The sequence below is a fragment of the Typopeltis vanoorti genome, chromosome 3 (assembly GCF_054136105.1).
Source record: "Typopeltis vanoorti isolate ZY-2024b chromosome 3, IOZ_Tvanoo_1.0, whole genome shotgun sequence".
Lineage (NCBI taxonomy): Eukaryota > Metazoa > Arthropoda > Arachnida > Uropygi > Thelyphonidae > Typopeltis > Typopeltis vanoorti.
In genome coordinates this window covers 89,512,200-89,528,721 of record NC_143551.1, presented here as the reverse complement: position 1 = coordinate 89,528,721, position 16,522 = coordinate 89,512,200, and the positions used below count along the sequence as shown (strand labels likewise).

Here is a 16,522-nt window from a genome sequence, read left to right as displayed (position 1 = left end):
CACAGTTATGCTCAGAGTTGCCAAGAAGAGAGCTAACATCTATCTACAGCATATTTTGAGAAGGAGCTTGTTGAGAGAGAGAAGATCCAGATTAGTTGGAGAATGATGAGGATTATCTGTTATTCTGGTTGGAAGGTGAACAATTTGCATTAAATTATTAGTGACAGCAAATAATTGGCTTTACTTCTTGCTTGATTAATGAAATTAAAGAAAATGAGTAGTTTTAATTTATCCAAATTGAAGTCTCCAAGGAAGATGATCTCTCTATTTGAGATTACAATTATAGGAAATAAATCGTCAGTGTTAATAAATAATCAAATAGAGCAGCATGATCATCAGAATTAGAAAAGCAGTAATGGTGCAAATGAAAATAACAAAGTGAGGTAAGTAAATCTTTTGGCAGAACACATCATACTGAGAAATTCAAAGTTTAGCAGTCTCTGACAAATCCATATGTGCTGCCCTACTTACCAAGGGAATTGACCAGAACATAATTAGGATAGTTATTATTATTAATACTACACCTCCATGGAGTCAATGACTCATCATGGGAGGTGCACACTATCACAGAGTTCATCAAACTGTGCTGTATATTGAACACAGTTATTCAATGTGTCTGCATCCACCACACTCACAGAAAATGCATTTCACTTACCAACAATTTTAAATGCAAAGAACCTGCCCCTCCACTCCTCACTCCTTTGCTAACATCCTCCTTATAGAGTTTCCAGGGATGGCTCTTTGTTCTACCCTCTCCTCCTGTTATATGTAAAATTTCTTCCATGTTAACCTGGCAACAACTCTGATCAACTCATATGTCTTGATTATATCCTCCTCCTCCTATTCACGAGGCTTTGCAAATTGCATTATCTTAATCTGTCTTCATATTACACATTCTAAAAAACCAGTTACCACCTTTGTGAATCTTCTCTGGATCCTTTCTAACATATCCTCATCACTATGAAAACCAGGTGACCAAATCTGTGTACAATAATCCATATGAGGCTCTGATCAAGTCCTTATACAATGGAAACATAATGTATTTATTTTTGCACGTCAAGATCCTCCACATCATTTCCATAATCCAATGTGATGACTTCACAACTTGTGCAAAGTGAGTCCTGAACTTCAGGTCCTTGTCTACCACCACCACTATTACTACTCCCAGATCTCTCATTTCTCCTCCCCTCCTTCAAAGTTTCCCAATCAAGTGTATACTTTGCATCTCATCACTGCTTACCATATTTCAGAACCTTACAATTTGCAACATTGAACTGACAATTCCACTTACTGCCCATGTATGCAATCTATTTAACTGAGTCCTCCTGTAGGGCCACAATATCCACTTGATTCCTTATTGCTCTCTCTAATTTTGTATCATCTGCAAACAGTTGCATATCTCTAGGCAAACTAATCCCAATGTCATTAATATACAAGTTGGCAACATTGGTCTCAAAACAGACCCCTCCTGCACCACTAGTGACTTTCCTCTTTCTTGATACTGTACCATTATATACATACAACTTGCTGATACATATCTCACAGTCAATCGGCTATCCAATTTCTTAGTCTGTTATCCAGACTCTCTCTCGTACCTTAACCAGAACTCCAGATGTACAGATTGGCATATAATTTGTAGCAATAGCTCTATCACTACTTTTGTACACTGGAATAAGTTTACATTCTTTCCATTCCTTTGGAACCTGTGCTATTGTAATACTCTTATTAAATAGATATGCAGAGACTACCACCAACTTCCTAGAACACTCCCTTTAAAATGATGATTTCATACACTGATCAGGATGAAACACCCTTATGAATTGTTCACTGAATACCTCAACCATGTCCTCAGCATCAGTTACCAATCTATCATCTTTGTTCATTAACAAATTCTATTCTTCTTCATTCTTCCTTCTGTTTGACACATATCTGAAAAACTCTCTACAATTTTTCTTGGTTTGATTTGCTAATTTCTGCTCATACTGAACTTTAGCTATCCTTACCAACTTGGTCACCTTCCTGGCCTGCTCTTTATACTCCTCGTACAATTGACACTTAGCATTATTCATCTCGTGCTATCTCCACAGTACCTTCTTCCAGATTTCATGCTTAATCCCTTCATTCATCGATTAGACATCTACCTTATTCAACTTTTGACCTTCAGAATATATTTGCACATTGATATTAAATATCTCTTGGTTGGTTCCCAAGAAGCATTTATTTCCTCCCCACTTAACTCCTCATTCCATGGTATAGCTCCAAATTTTCTCCTAAGCTTCCCATAATCACCAGTCTTGTATTTCCATATATATATATACAGGGTGTTCGGGATAAATTTGACATATTTATAATTAATTATATTTTTCCGTAAGTTACATGTATTAACACACACTTCTCTTCATTTAAAAGTTTGGACCCTTCTTCATTCATATACAAGATGTCAGAAAGGATGGATAGCTGGAACCCACCTGAATCATGGAAGAGAATAACTTGTACCATGATGATTCGTGCCCGCCATCAAAATAAGGATATTACGACTGCTGCCCAATGCTCCCTGAATACAGTAAAAACAATCAGGCATGAACTAGAGACTTGCAATGGTTACTACGAGGATGTAGCAAGAAGAAAGATCCCTAGCAGACGATCTGATTGCGTTCGTACAGCAGAATTCCTCGCAAATCTGCAGGAACAGGTGTTGAAGAACCCTGGCATTGGAATTCGGGCTTTGTTCGTGGAGTTGCTAACTGTAGTCAAGCCCTGGATAACAAGGGTAGCCAATGGTAGGCCGTATGTATGGCAGCAGGATTCGGCCCCTTGCCACACCTCTGGGAAAAGTCAAAAATGGTTGTCTGAAAATTTCTACGACTTCACCAGTCCAAATGTTTGGCCTCCAAACTCCCCAGACCTTAACCCCATGGATTATTTTGTATGGGGCGCAGTTGAAAAAGACACCAATCGCACTTCCAGTAATACAAAAGCCCAGTTAATGGATAAAATTAAAACAGTTTTTGCGGCCCTTCCCAGGGAGACTGTAGCATCAGCTTGTTCGAGGTTCCGAAGCAGAATTGAAGCTGTGATCGATGCTAATGGTGGTTATTTTGAGTAAATCTTGTTGATAGTATTGTAATTAACTCTGCCTGTAATGTTTTTTTGTCAATTCATTAAATTTAATAGATACAAAGAAGATTTTCTTTTTCCTTACGAAACTGTCAAATTTATCCCGAACACCCTGTATATATTATATATATATCCTTTCCTCATAGAAGTCTTCATATGGTTGGTATACTCAGATGATTACGTCATGGCTACTCTCACCAACTGGAGGAAAATATATCACCCCACTCACAATTACATCCTCTGATGAAATTATTAGATTACACTCAGGGTAGCCCCTGAGTTTCAAAACCTTTCAAATAACTTGACAAAAAACATGACACAAAAACGTTACACAAAAAGGCTTATCATTTTATATCTATAGGGTAGATATCTTTCTATCAATCTCCACCTCACTGACTCAAAACCATTATTGCCATTTCCCTCTTGCATCTCCACTTTGTGCTAACATAATTTGTCTGCTATCTTCAGCAGCACTCTGCTTTCCCTTCTTATCCTTTTCATCCTCATGAGAAACTTCATACCCTTCCATGTCTATTCCCATCAGGATATTATTCTTATCTAATCATGTTTCACTTTTTCCAACAATTTTTGGAAAATAAACTCAATTATTGAAACTATTTAAATCTCCCCTGGCATTTGAAAATGAACACAGCAATTCACTTTTAAGTCTATAACCAGTCCTACCCATACCACCTGTCGATTGTGATTTCTCCACACCTGCTCATGCTCAATCCCCTTTATTGTCACATCCCATACATCTCTTCAAACTCAACTACACCTCCCCCTTACATCCCATTCCTATGCTGACCATTCCCATATGCACACATTCTCTACTTCTAAGTAGATGTTTGAAGTTCACCTAAACTCTCCCTATCTCTTCCCTATCCATCTATCTTGCATTCTTGTTTTCTCATCATCATCATCTCTCATGCTACTACTACTACTTACCACTTTAGTCTTACCAGTTCTCTCTCTCTCCTGATCTTTCACTTCACCTCTTACTTCCTCTGATTTTCTCTTATTGACATCATGTGTACAAATCCATTCCTCCTTCAAATGCATCCAATGCATTTAGAAACTTCACTCCCTTCTTCTCACACAACTCTGTCAACATACTATTCATGATTCTTGCTCTATGACTCAACTCGTCAGTATCATACCTTGGCAACACACTGTGACTACCTTTCACACCACACTATTATTTTTCACTCTCCTCAGTATCAGTAACCTCCTGATATCCACCCTTATATTATTTCATGTCTAACTAAATCATTTGTTCTAACAACCACCACTAACTCTTGCTTGTGTACTTCTCATATCCAATGCATCAATTGTCCTACTAATTATCTCTCCTTAAGGGGTGCTTAAGGGTCAAAGCTGTATAACTGAGAGGAGCCCTCCACATAGCCTTTAAAGGAATGCGGAGAACCGACCAGGGCTTCTGACCTAATGTCCAATCCTCACCTTCTCGTGGTGCACCCTGTTGGGTATCTACTTGGATACTGAACGGACAAGGATGGGCTGGCAATTTGGGATTTAGCCGACCAAATTGTATTCTTATTTGTTAAACCAAAATATAGAATGATGGTACAACATGACAAAATTTCATGCCGGCTGGGGCGTCGCCCGGTTAAACAAGGCCCCCGTTGTTTTCGCCAGGGAACCAGGGCGAACAGCAAAAAGTCAGCTACTGGAACAAATCTGAAAATAAACCCCAACTCAACATCACCAGAGTTAAAGATCGGTACTATCAATGTAAGAAGCCTGAATGGCAAAGAAATGGAGCTAGCTGAGGAATTAGATAAGTACCAGATCGACATAATAGGGGTGACTGAAACAAAAAAGACCAAAACTGGTGAGATCTTTCTGAGCAATAAATACAAAATGTTATATTCAGGCAATGACAGTCAAGGAAAAGAAGGAGTAGCCATAGTATTCAACACAAAATACGAGGCTAATCTTCTTGAATGGCAGTCAGTCTCAAATAGAGTAATGTGGGCAAATATGAGAATGGGGAACTGGACAATGAGACTTATTTGTGCCTATGGTCCCACAGAAGGTTCTACTAAGGTAGAAGTGGAGGAATTTTTTGAGGCTTTAGAAAAAGCAACTGACACAATGAAAAAGGAAAAGTTGGTCCTTGTTGGGGATCTAAATAGCAGAGTAGGAAATGATTGTGAGACATACAAAAATATTTTGGGAAAATTTGGAGAAAAGAGCAAAGCTAATAATAATGGCAAATATCTGTTCGATTTCTGCTCAGGACTGGTTATTACTAACACCATGTTCCAACATAAAAATGTGCACAAATTCACATGGAGAGAAGAGGCTAGGAATAAGAAAAGTCTCATTGACTATGTTATTGTTGATAGTGATATTTTCTCCCTGGTGCAGGACACCAGAGTGTACAGACGATTTGAAATTGGAAGTGATCACTATTTAGTCTTGAGCAGGATAAAATTGAATTTCATATTGAAAAGAATAACATGTAAGAAAGTTTTAAAGCGAATAAAAGTTGAGCAGCTCTCAGATGTGAGCTGTAGACTAAAATACACAAAGATTATTGAAGAAAAAACGAAAGAGTTTGAGAACAGGAATCAAACCTTGGAGATTCAGTGGCAAACTCTGAAGAAAACATTGATTGATTCTGCCAGAGAGGCATGTGGTGAGGTTGTCTGTAAGGATAAAAAAATCAGAACTCCGTGATGGACACAGGAAGTTAAAGAGGCAGTGAAGGAAAAGAAGAAAGCATACCAAAAGTTTCTGTCAAATAAGTCAGCTTGTGCTCTTAGAGAATATAGAGACAAATGCAAGAATGCTAAACACCGTGTAAAACTAGCTAAACAAAAGTCATGGGAGGACTTTGGCAAGAATATAGAAAATAAATATCAAGAAGGTGGCAAAATATTCTGGAGGTTATTGAAGAAGCTTAAGAATGGAGGAAAGAGTGCTATAAAAGGAATTAGAGATGATAAAGGTGACATGAAAACGGGAGAAAAAGATATCCTTAAAGTATGGAGTAATTACTTTGAAAAACTGCTAAATGAAACAAGCAGTGATGACAGCACAGTGGTAAAAAACACTGACCAGGCATGCAGTCAGGAATACATATCCATACTTGAAGTAGAAAAAGCCATCAAAGGCTTGAAATGTGGAAAGGCAGCAGGAGTAGATGATATTCGACCAGAAATGCTGAAGTATGGTGGTATAAGAGTCTTACAGTGGCTGCACTGCATAGTTCAGAAAGCCTGGACAGAGGGACGAATTCCCGATGATTGGAGTAGAGCTCTCATAGTACCCATATATAAAAAAGGGAAATAAAATTGCATGTGAGAACTACAGAGGTATTTCCCTACTAAGTGTTCCTGGCAAGATCTATGCAAGTATACTTGAGAAACGGTTGAGAAGAATTGTGGAAGTAAAGCTTGGTGAAGAACAAGCTGGATTCAGGCCAAATAGAGGCTGTCAGGATCAGATCTTCACTTTACGACAAATAGTCGAGAAAGCATGGGAATATAACAAAGATCTGTATTTAAGTTTTGTCGATCTGGAAAAGGCATATGACAAGGTGCCAAGAGAGAAGCTATTCAATATGCTGCAGTTATATGGTGTCAATGGGGCATTATATCAAGCAATACTTAGTCTTTATTTGAGTTGTAAGTCAGCAGTTAGAATTGAAGGAAGTACAGGAAGATGGTTTAATGTTAAATCTGGTGTAAGACAAGGATGTACATTATCCCCTCTGTTATTCATTATCTATATGGATCACATTATGAAGGAAAGTGGTATTAAACATGATATCAAAATTGGAGATGTTAATGTCAGCTTTATGCGGATGATGTTATACTTCTAAATAAATCCGCTACAAGTCTGCAAGATTCTCTGACTAAATTGAATAGCTGTTGTAATAGATATGGTATGAAGGTCAGCAATAAAAAGACAAAGACAATGAAAATAGGCAGAATCATTGAAAATGTCAACTGCGTTGTGAATGGAGAACCTGTGGAACAAGTAAAACATTTCAGCTATTTAGGCACGATTTTTACTGAAGATGGTAAATTAAATATAGAAATAGACAACAGAATCAGCAAAGCTGGTATGGTGGGAAGTCAATTGAATAAATTCATATGGAATAAGAGAGAAATTAGTCAGAACACTAAATTAGCTGTATACAAGACAGTGTTCAAACCAGTTTTAACTTATGGATCTGAGAGCTGGGTCAGAAGTAAAACACTTGACCAAAGACTAGAGACCATAGATATGAGAGTCCTGAGAAAGATTATAGGTGTGAACAGATGGCATCAATGGCAGTATCATATTAAAAACGAGGATATTAGGAAAGAACTTGACATTGTCAGCATTCAGGAATGCGTTAGCAGAGCTAATCTCAGGTGGTATTGTCACTTAAACAGAATGAGCGAAGAAAGATTAGCAAAACAAGTGTTCTCTGCCAGGTTGGCAGCAAAACGACCTAGAGGAAGACCAAGATATAGGTGGATTGATATGGTACAAAGTGCTTTAGATGATAGAAATATAAGATCTGATAATGTTGGAGTGTTGACAAGTAACAGACTGATTTGGAGGAAAATTGTAGATAGGAAATTAATAATGATGTAAATTTTTTCATGTAGTACTATCATATCCTGTACACCCCGTGAGGGTACATGGCAGGAATTTGATGATGATGATGATTATCTCTTCTGGAAAACAGACCTCGTGGACCCTCTCATTTATCATACCTCTAATAATGGAATCTTTGTACATTGCCACTCTCATGTCGTTCATCATCTCTTTTTTTTATCTGCTTTCCTATCATCCTATCCTTTTGCATTCTCATTCTTATCTACCAAACTTCTAATCTCACTGTGCATAGAAATAACATGAAAAACATGCAATTTCTAATTCTGATCAACTCATTTTGGTGTGATTGCCAGGATCGTGCATCCTGGCAATCACAGTATCTGTCACCAGTTTCTTTCATTTCTATCTTTCTTCACTTTTTACATTTCATCAGCCATACTTTCATCTCACTCACTTTCATTCCATAATTGATGCAGTCTTTTGCTCCTGCAGTTACGCTCGCTTTTGTTCCATCAGTCAGTTTCACATTTACCAGTAACTTGCAATCCAAAAAATATAATTATTTTCACATATCCATACCATTTTCCCATCTCATATTCACCACCAACACATTCTCCACATATGCATGCTGTACTTACAACAACTAACCATTTTCAAAAAATCCACATTTATTACATTTTTTTACATTTAAATGAATTTTTTTTGTTGATCTATGCTAACTATCAATGTATTCTAAGAAAGAATATTCGATAAAGTTTGATACAGAAATAATTCTTTATGAATAATTTTGATTTATATTTATAAATATAAATATAAATTTAGATGTATAAATTGTATTTATTTATAAATGTAAATAATATTAAAGATATCATTCATCTAGCATACCTGATAGATGAATGACATCATCTTGAATATTATTTTAGAATTATTTGTGATATATAAATGTAGTCTTTAAAATGGATTTGAAATACATTTAAAATAAATTATTGTTCTCCAGATAGTGGAAAACCTACAGAAATGTACGTCATCCTGTTTGATGATATGTTATTGATTACAAGAAGGAAAAAGGGACTTCATAAAAAGGCAAGGCTGAATTTTTGTGCTTGCTTAGAATTATGTGTTGTTTATACATGTTAATAAGACTTGATAGCTTATTGCAATTTGATTTGGTTGAGAGCTAGGAAAATGTGAGAATGGATGTCAGAAGGTTTTTGAGAAGAGTGAAATGATAACACTGAGGTAAGGAAATGTCAGTGTGTGTATGTTGTTGCTCAGGTATGACAGAGATGAATTGAGACAACAAGAAAAGGTTATGAACAGTATGTTAAGTATAGCTGCATGAAGAGAAATTAGTGTAATTTGTGAACATGTGGGTTGAGTTTGAGGAATGGATGGAACTGTATAAGAGTGATGGATTGTATTTAGATGGATTTTGTTGTGAATCAATTGGAGAACTGTTGCTGCTAAGGGGTGTAATGACTGTGGTGCATAGAAGATGTGAGGAAGTAAGAGGTGATGTGGAAGCACAAGACAGTAGCTTAGGAGAGGAGAATAGGAACACAAGAAAAACAAGGAAATGGGGAAGAGTTGAGGTGGACAAGGAGAGATGTGGGGGGGGGGAATCTGGAAGTAGTAGTGAATGTGTGAGTAGACAAGAAAGGAATAGGATTGTCTGGGATACAAAAGGAGCATTTTGTTTTTTAAAATCCATGTATGTTCTTAACAGTGCCTTGTAATGAGAAAGAATAACTTTCTTATACCCACCAATTAGTGTTCTTCTCAACATCATTATATATAGTAATGATTTTACCTAAAGAGCAATTTAGTCCTTAAATGTCTATTCACTGCTAAATATCACTCCTAGATCTCTAGCTTCATGATTACTAGTTACTGGCAGCAAATTTTCAAGAATGTAATACTCAGTCTCTGCAATTCTTTCCATCCCACATGCATAATTTTGCACTTCCAAAAACTGAAATGATGCTCATTATTGTTTACCCACTGCGGTGGTCTGTTTAAATCACTCTATAGAGATTTCATTCAAAATATTCCTTATTACCCTTCAAAACTTACCATCATCAGAAAAAGATTAGATATCATCCTCCAAACTATCCCCAATGTCATTGATATAAAAGATGAATACCACAAGATACTTATCATACGAGGTGATAATGCTTGTCCTCATCGAGTAAAGTGCATGGACTAATATCTTCAAGAATAAACTTAGACATACATATGTACTGGCCAATCAGGTCTCCTGACCATAATCCTGTTGAACATGTCTAGGATGCTCTAGGCAGACTTGTTTCTGCTCTCAAATCCCCTTCCCAAATTCTTGAGTGATTTGAAGAGCTTTGCAGGAACAATGTTATTACCAACTGAGTTCTTGGATGCCATTATAAACAGTATGAAACATTGTTGTGTATGATGTGATCACCCATCACATTCCTTAGTGAGGCACTTTGGAAATCTCATTTTGATCTCTTGGTTTTTGCCATTGTCTTCATGTATCCATTTGTAACTGAACTTAACTATTTATTTACAATTTTTGTGGGTGTTTTTTTTTAATCCCACACATACACAAGAGGTACAAGAATCTATAGCACATCAGTGCCGTGTGTGAGGTGTAGATGAGGATTGAGAAAGAAAAAATCTATTGATATTTTTCTTAAAGAGCTGTAGGTTCAAATTGTTGGGGAACACATCATGAGGAAGTCTGTTCCAGAGGACAGAAGTAGATGGAATAAATGAAGAAGAGGAGAAGCAAGTTCAATGAGTTTGCAGTTGTACTGTAAAGGGATGTTAGACAGCAGCTGCTCTTGTTTTCACAGGCCTAACAGCAAGTGGAGGAATGATGTTTGCCAATTCACTGGCACATGACCATGGAAGTACCTGTAGAAGAGACACAGAGCTGAAACCTTTCCTTCATAGTTATACTGTAATCAGTATTCATTATTAAAAAATTATCAAAACAACTACCATGTTATAATAAAATTTAATATAAACCAAAATAATCACCTAACATTTCGACCTTTTATATCAACGTTGTCAACTGGAGTATAAACATATATATATATACAAAGAAACAAGCTACATTACAATCACATAGTTTGCTAAAGTCAACAATAACATGGTAGCTGTTTCCATGATTTTTTAATATTGAATAGAGCAGAAACATTGCATTTGTGAGATAGAGGTTGAAGTGAGTCTGTGAGGGAAGGATCATGTATGAGCTGAATTGCTTTCCTCTGGAGAGCATCAAGAAATTTTAAGGAGGTTTTAGGTGCACCACCCCAAATGTGTGTGTACAGTATTCTAAGGATGAGTGGATTTGGGATTTATATAGGGTTAGTGGCTGGGTGGGTGAAAAAGAACTTTCCAGAAGCTATTCTTCCAGAAAGCTATTCTGGAAAAAGATTGCCTAGTTTTTTAGAAGCAGAGAAAGCTATTGATGTGATGTGTTTGTCCCAAGAGAGGTCAGAGTTAAATGTTAGTCCAAGGAGAGAGAGAGAGAGAGTGTTCATCCTATCTGGTGGTATGTATTACTGAGGACGAAGGAAGGTGAGCTGAGATCCCTTTTGTTTCTAAGGACTGCAATTTGACAGCATTGAAGGTGGGGCAAGGATTAGGTTATCCTTGCCCCACTGAAGGATGGTATGGAGATCAGTGTTTAAGGCACTGGTTACAGATGATCTTGATATAAGGGATATCTGGGAACTACATGGTTTGTTAAAGGAGTAGGATGAGTGGAGAGTGCTATTGTTGTCAAAGCTATGGATAGGATTTGTAGTTATTGAGAGTAGAGCATTTATGTATAAGAGAAAGTGGGTAGGTGAGAGAATGGAGCCCTGAGGTACTCCTGCATTGGTGGCAAAGCTTGAAGAGAGGGTGATGTTCACCATGATACACAATGAACGATCAAAAAGAAAGCTAGCTATCCAGTTACAGAGGGTGGCAGGTAGATTGAAGGAAGGCAGTTTGTAAAGCAGGCCTTTGATGCCAAACATGATCAAAAGTCTTGGAAATGTCAAGGCAACAGCACATTTTTCTCCAAACCTTTCCATGGCATGTCCAATGGTGAGTGATGTAGGCTAAGATATCAGCCATGGATCTGGGCAGAATCCATACTGGTGGTTGCCGATTAACTAGTAAGCTTCTAGGTAGTGAAAAGTTGACCATTGATAACTTTCTCCGTGATTTTGGAGAGGATTGAGGTGATGGCAATTGGATGATAGTTGCATGTTAGGCTTTTTGTCTCCTTTTTTTTTTTTTTTTTTTTGGAATGGGCTGGATAATATATGTTACTTTTTTTTGATAATGAAATGGGATAGGTGCCAGCTGAGTATAGAAGATTGAAGAGATGATAGAGAACTGGTGTTAGCTCTGGTGCACAACGTTTCAGTACAATAGGAGATGCCATCGGGACTAGATGACTTTGTAGTCTCTTGGTTTAATATTCTTCCTATGTCTTTCTGCCGAAAGGTCACAGGAGGTATATGGTGCTCAGTTGCTGGTATGAAAGGAGGTGATTTGCCTTCATCATCTCTGTAAGAGTTAGAGTGATGCTAGGAGGTCAGCTTTTTCTTTGGGTACTATCTGGATGGGAAAGAGGTAGGAGCACAGGTGAGAAGAAGTTGTGTCTGATGGCTTTTGCAATGGACCAGAAGGCATGGCTATCATTTGGATAAGAGATGAGTTTTCTGCTAGTGGCTTTTATGAAGTTGGATTTGGATTTGCTAATAGTTGAATTATATTTATTACTTGCATCCACATAGGCTTAGTATGAAGCTTGGGTTCGTGATGCAAGATACCTGCAGTAAGCCGAGTTTTTTCCTTCGACTGCTTTCATACATCTTTTGTTGAACCAGGGCTTGGAAAGTCGATGACAATTTTGGATGGAATGAGGGATGAATGCCTTCATGTCACTGAGGATGATTTCCATGACTCACTCAGTGCAAGTGTCTTGGTCACAAGAGAAGCAATAGTCATGCAATGGGAAAGAGTAGTAGTAGTTTGAAGATCATCCCACTTTGTACCTTTGTAGTGCCAGAGGACACGAGGTAGGGTGTAGTCAGAGGAGGGGAAGGGCTTCTGTGAGACTGGAAACTTGCACTAAATTGTAGACTGAGTTGATGAGAGGAGAGGTAACTTCTACAGTGTGTGTGTGTGTGTGTGTGTGTGTGTGGAAGAACTAGTTTAAAAAAAAAATAATAACATCAAAGGTATTGGCAGAATGGAGGGATTATCTGGAATTTGGGTAGGTAGCTGCACAATTTGCATTAGATTGTTGCTTATAGCCAAACGTCTGCATCACATCCACCTTCATCTGTAGTTGGAGAAGGGGAGCCAGTTGGAATTGTGGACATTCAGGTCACCTAGAACAATGGTTTCTCTGTTTCGGTAGCTGGATTGTAGATGGTTAAGTTTTATGAAGAGGAAGGTGAAGAGGACTTTGTGGTTTTTTGGAGTTTGGAGGCCAGTAAATGCAGCAGATGAATATTATTACTAAGTGGGGCAAGAAAACCTTCAGCCAGAGAAAGTCAAAAGCAGGGGAAGGATTCTAAATTTGGTATTCTCTGGCAAGCAATGTTAAAACATACAAAAATACAGGTGCTTTTGTGGTGAAATAAGTCATTAAAATTATAATTTGGACATTGAAGGTGAGCTGTAGTTGATGTAGCTGTAATTTAGGTTCCTGTTAAGAGAAGGAGGCCTGATTTGGATGTCTGTAAGTGGTGATGAACGTCATTTATGTTGGAATTCATGCCACGGATGTTAGAAAGGATTTTTTTGGTAGGGATCCTGGTAAGTTTGGAATATTGTGTTTGATTTGAATTTTGGATGAACTGGTTTCTTTCACATCTCATATCATACTGCTTTTCACCAAATTGTATAAAAATTCATCAATACAGTTTTTGAGTTATCATGATTTTTCTCTTTATTTCTTAATATTTATGAAAACCAGTGTATCTCCATGTGCAACATGCTTATATGAAATATCTTCCTTTTAATCCAAAAGATTGAAATAATATAATTTCTTGTCAAGTATAACACACTCTTTAACCAAACAAACAAAATTCGATTATTTCAATCCTTTAGTTCTGGTATAAAATACAGTTCTAAGCCAAGTTCCAAACTGCCAACTCAGTGGCCCTTTTAAGTGGGAGATGATTTTCATTGTACTAGTGTGAAAACATTATCTTGTTTATGAGACCAGTAGCAGTTTGAAAAAGTACTGCAGTCAATTTATAAAAATCAAGTGGATATTAGATCCAGCATTATTTCAAAGCTGAATGTAGAAACTATGAGTTTTGTAAAAATAAGTTGACCAGAGAGCTTACGGGAATACGCCTGCTTGCATTTATGAGTGTCCTAGCATGGACCACCTTAGAAAGCATGAACACCAAGGCATTCATATAGTAGCTTTTTAATTTGGTCCATTTTTAATAAGGTTTCACTGGCCTGACAGCTGTTTCGAACTGCTTGGTTCTCTTTGGAGACACTGTTTTAGTAAAGGTCTCTCTCTCTCTCTCTCTCTCTAAAAATTAGGCGATCCCCCGGACCACTCCCTACGAGTGACTGAAAGATTGTCCAACTCAGTGTTGGTTCTACCCAGTGACACCCTACCACTGAGCAGAACCACTCATATTCCAGGGAAAAGCACCCACCAAAATGGCCCCTCATGGACCACACCAGAAAGCACTCTCCCCCTGAGACTCAAAATGCTCTCCCAGGCACCCCCCCCCCCCTCACTGGGAGCAAAATTCCAGAAGAAACCTAAGCAAGCAAAAACTCTCTTTCAATACTAAGGAACTTGAAATGTTGGAGAGGTGTATTTTTTTTCGTAAGCGAACTCTCAGTTGGTGCGTGAAAGTATTTACTAAAGTAAAGAGCCAAAAGGCTTCAGTCAGCGATGCAAAATTTATAAAAATCAAGTGGATATTAGATCCAGCATTATTTCAAAGCTGAATGTAGAAACTATGAAAGTTTCATAAGAATAAGTTGACCAGAGAGCCTACAAGAATACACCTACTGGCATTTATGAGTCACCCTAGTGCAGACCACCTTAGAATGTATGAACACCAAGGCGTCCATATTTGATCGCTTTCTAATTTGATCCATTTTTCATAAGGTTTCACTAGCCTGACAGCTGTTTTGAATTGCTTGGTTCTCTTTGTAGACCAGGAAGAAACCTTAAGAGAGCAAAATCTCTCTTTCAATACTAAGGGACTTGAAACGTTGGAGAGGTGTATTTTTTGTAAGCAAACTCTTAGTCAGTTCGCTTACGTTTCACTGGCCTGACAGCTGTTTTGAACCAAGCAGTTTGAAACAGCTGCTAGGCCAGTGAAACCTTATCAAAAATGGACCAAATTAGAAAACGACTATATGGACGCCTTGGTGTTCATGCTTTCTAAGGTGGTCAGCTAGGGCGACTCGTAAATGCCAGCGGGCATATTCCCGTTAGCTTCTGGTCAACTTATTTTTATGAAACTTTCAAGTTTCTACATTCGGCTTTGAAATAATGCTGGATCTAATATCCACTTGATTTTTATAAATTTTGCATTGCTGAACTGAAGCCTTTTGGCTCTTTACTTTAGTAAATACTGCAATCAAGTTTCTAAAAGAGATTTTCCAGATTATGTGACCTTTATACTACCCACAATATTAATGGACTGCTGATAAATAGTCATTTTACAAGCAGCCATTCTTTGGGTGAGACTGTCAATAAATCTTCTGTATTTCTAGTAAGCTCTTGCAATATTTTTAACACCTCTGGCTTATTCATTTCTATTCATCTTTCATCTGCTTTCCCTCTCCCCTCTTTTTTCCCACTAGAATGTATAACCTAGATTTCTTTTGGCCTGTATTCTGCCGGCCTGCAGTTTAACGTGCTCATCATGTTTCTCCCAGTATTCATACTGCAATATTTTCTTTTTATTCTCTTACTTTATGATTTTATTCATCTATTTAACTTCCAAGTCATTTAGCCTTCTAAGGACAGTCTAATATTCCTTGGTCGTTTACCATATGTTAGTGAATCCTTTATCCTGCAGTTTTTCACTTACATTTTTTTTTAACTTTATCATAATTACCTGTTCTGTAGTTCCACATGCATGTCTTTTTTTTTTTTTAATCCAAGCTCCCACAGATCCATCTATCTCTGAAGTCAGTACTGGATGATCATCTTTATCATGTTTGTCATAATTACCTGTCATGTAGTTCTATATGCATGCTTTTTTTTAAATCAAACTTCCATACATCTGACTACTTCTCAAGTCAATACTGAATGATCCCTCTTTTAAACTGGAGACAAGGAACCCTGGAACTTCAACTCCTCAGCATCTGAGGAGTTGAAGTTTCAGGGTAACATTGCTACAGTGCTAAGGCTAATGTTCTCATCAACATTAACTTGTAGGAATACAAAAGTTATCCTTCCATGTCTGGACTACTATGTCCCATGAAGAGACAGATACACAGATCTAGCAGAAGGGAATCGAGATGATATCTGGCTATGAAACTGTGTATACAAGGGCAGACTGAAGAACCACAGTTTTCAAAGTTTAGCAGATATAGATTGTGATACTGATTATTTGGAGTTATCTTCAAAGCAACTAAGGCTCTGAGGCCAGTGTATTTATGTCTGTTAACTTCACGTGTTCTTTTGGGTGATGGAAGTTGTTTCACTTGGCTATGCTCCAACTATATATTTCGTTCAATCCTTTATCCAAGTGTAAATAAACAAAGTTTGCACCTGAAGTATTTTCAGGACTGGGAAAACTTGTGGTAAAGTTGGTATAAGTTCTGATCACTTGCCTTAGTATCC

At 37.5% G+C, this 16,522-nt stretch overlaps 1 protein-coding gene across 3 annotated transcripts in view; it reads left to right on the top strand.

The window, feature by feature from the left end:
- LOC150108371 (pleckstrin homology domain-containing family G member 7-like) overlaps window positions 1–16,522 on the top strand; it is a 289,192-nt gene that overhangs the window by 213,053 nt on the left and 59,617 nt on the right. For all 3 annotated transcript variants that reach the window (XM_090390719.1, XM_090390718.1, XM_090390720.1), the window contains one exon: window positions 8,696–8,781. In XM_090390719.1, the coding sequence (XP_090246845.1) occupies window positions 8,696–8,781 (86 nt within the window). The remainder of the gene's footprint in view (window positions 1–8,695; window positions 8,782–16,522) is intronic.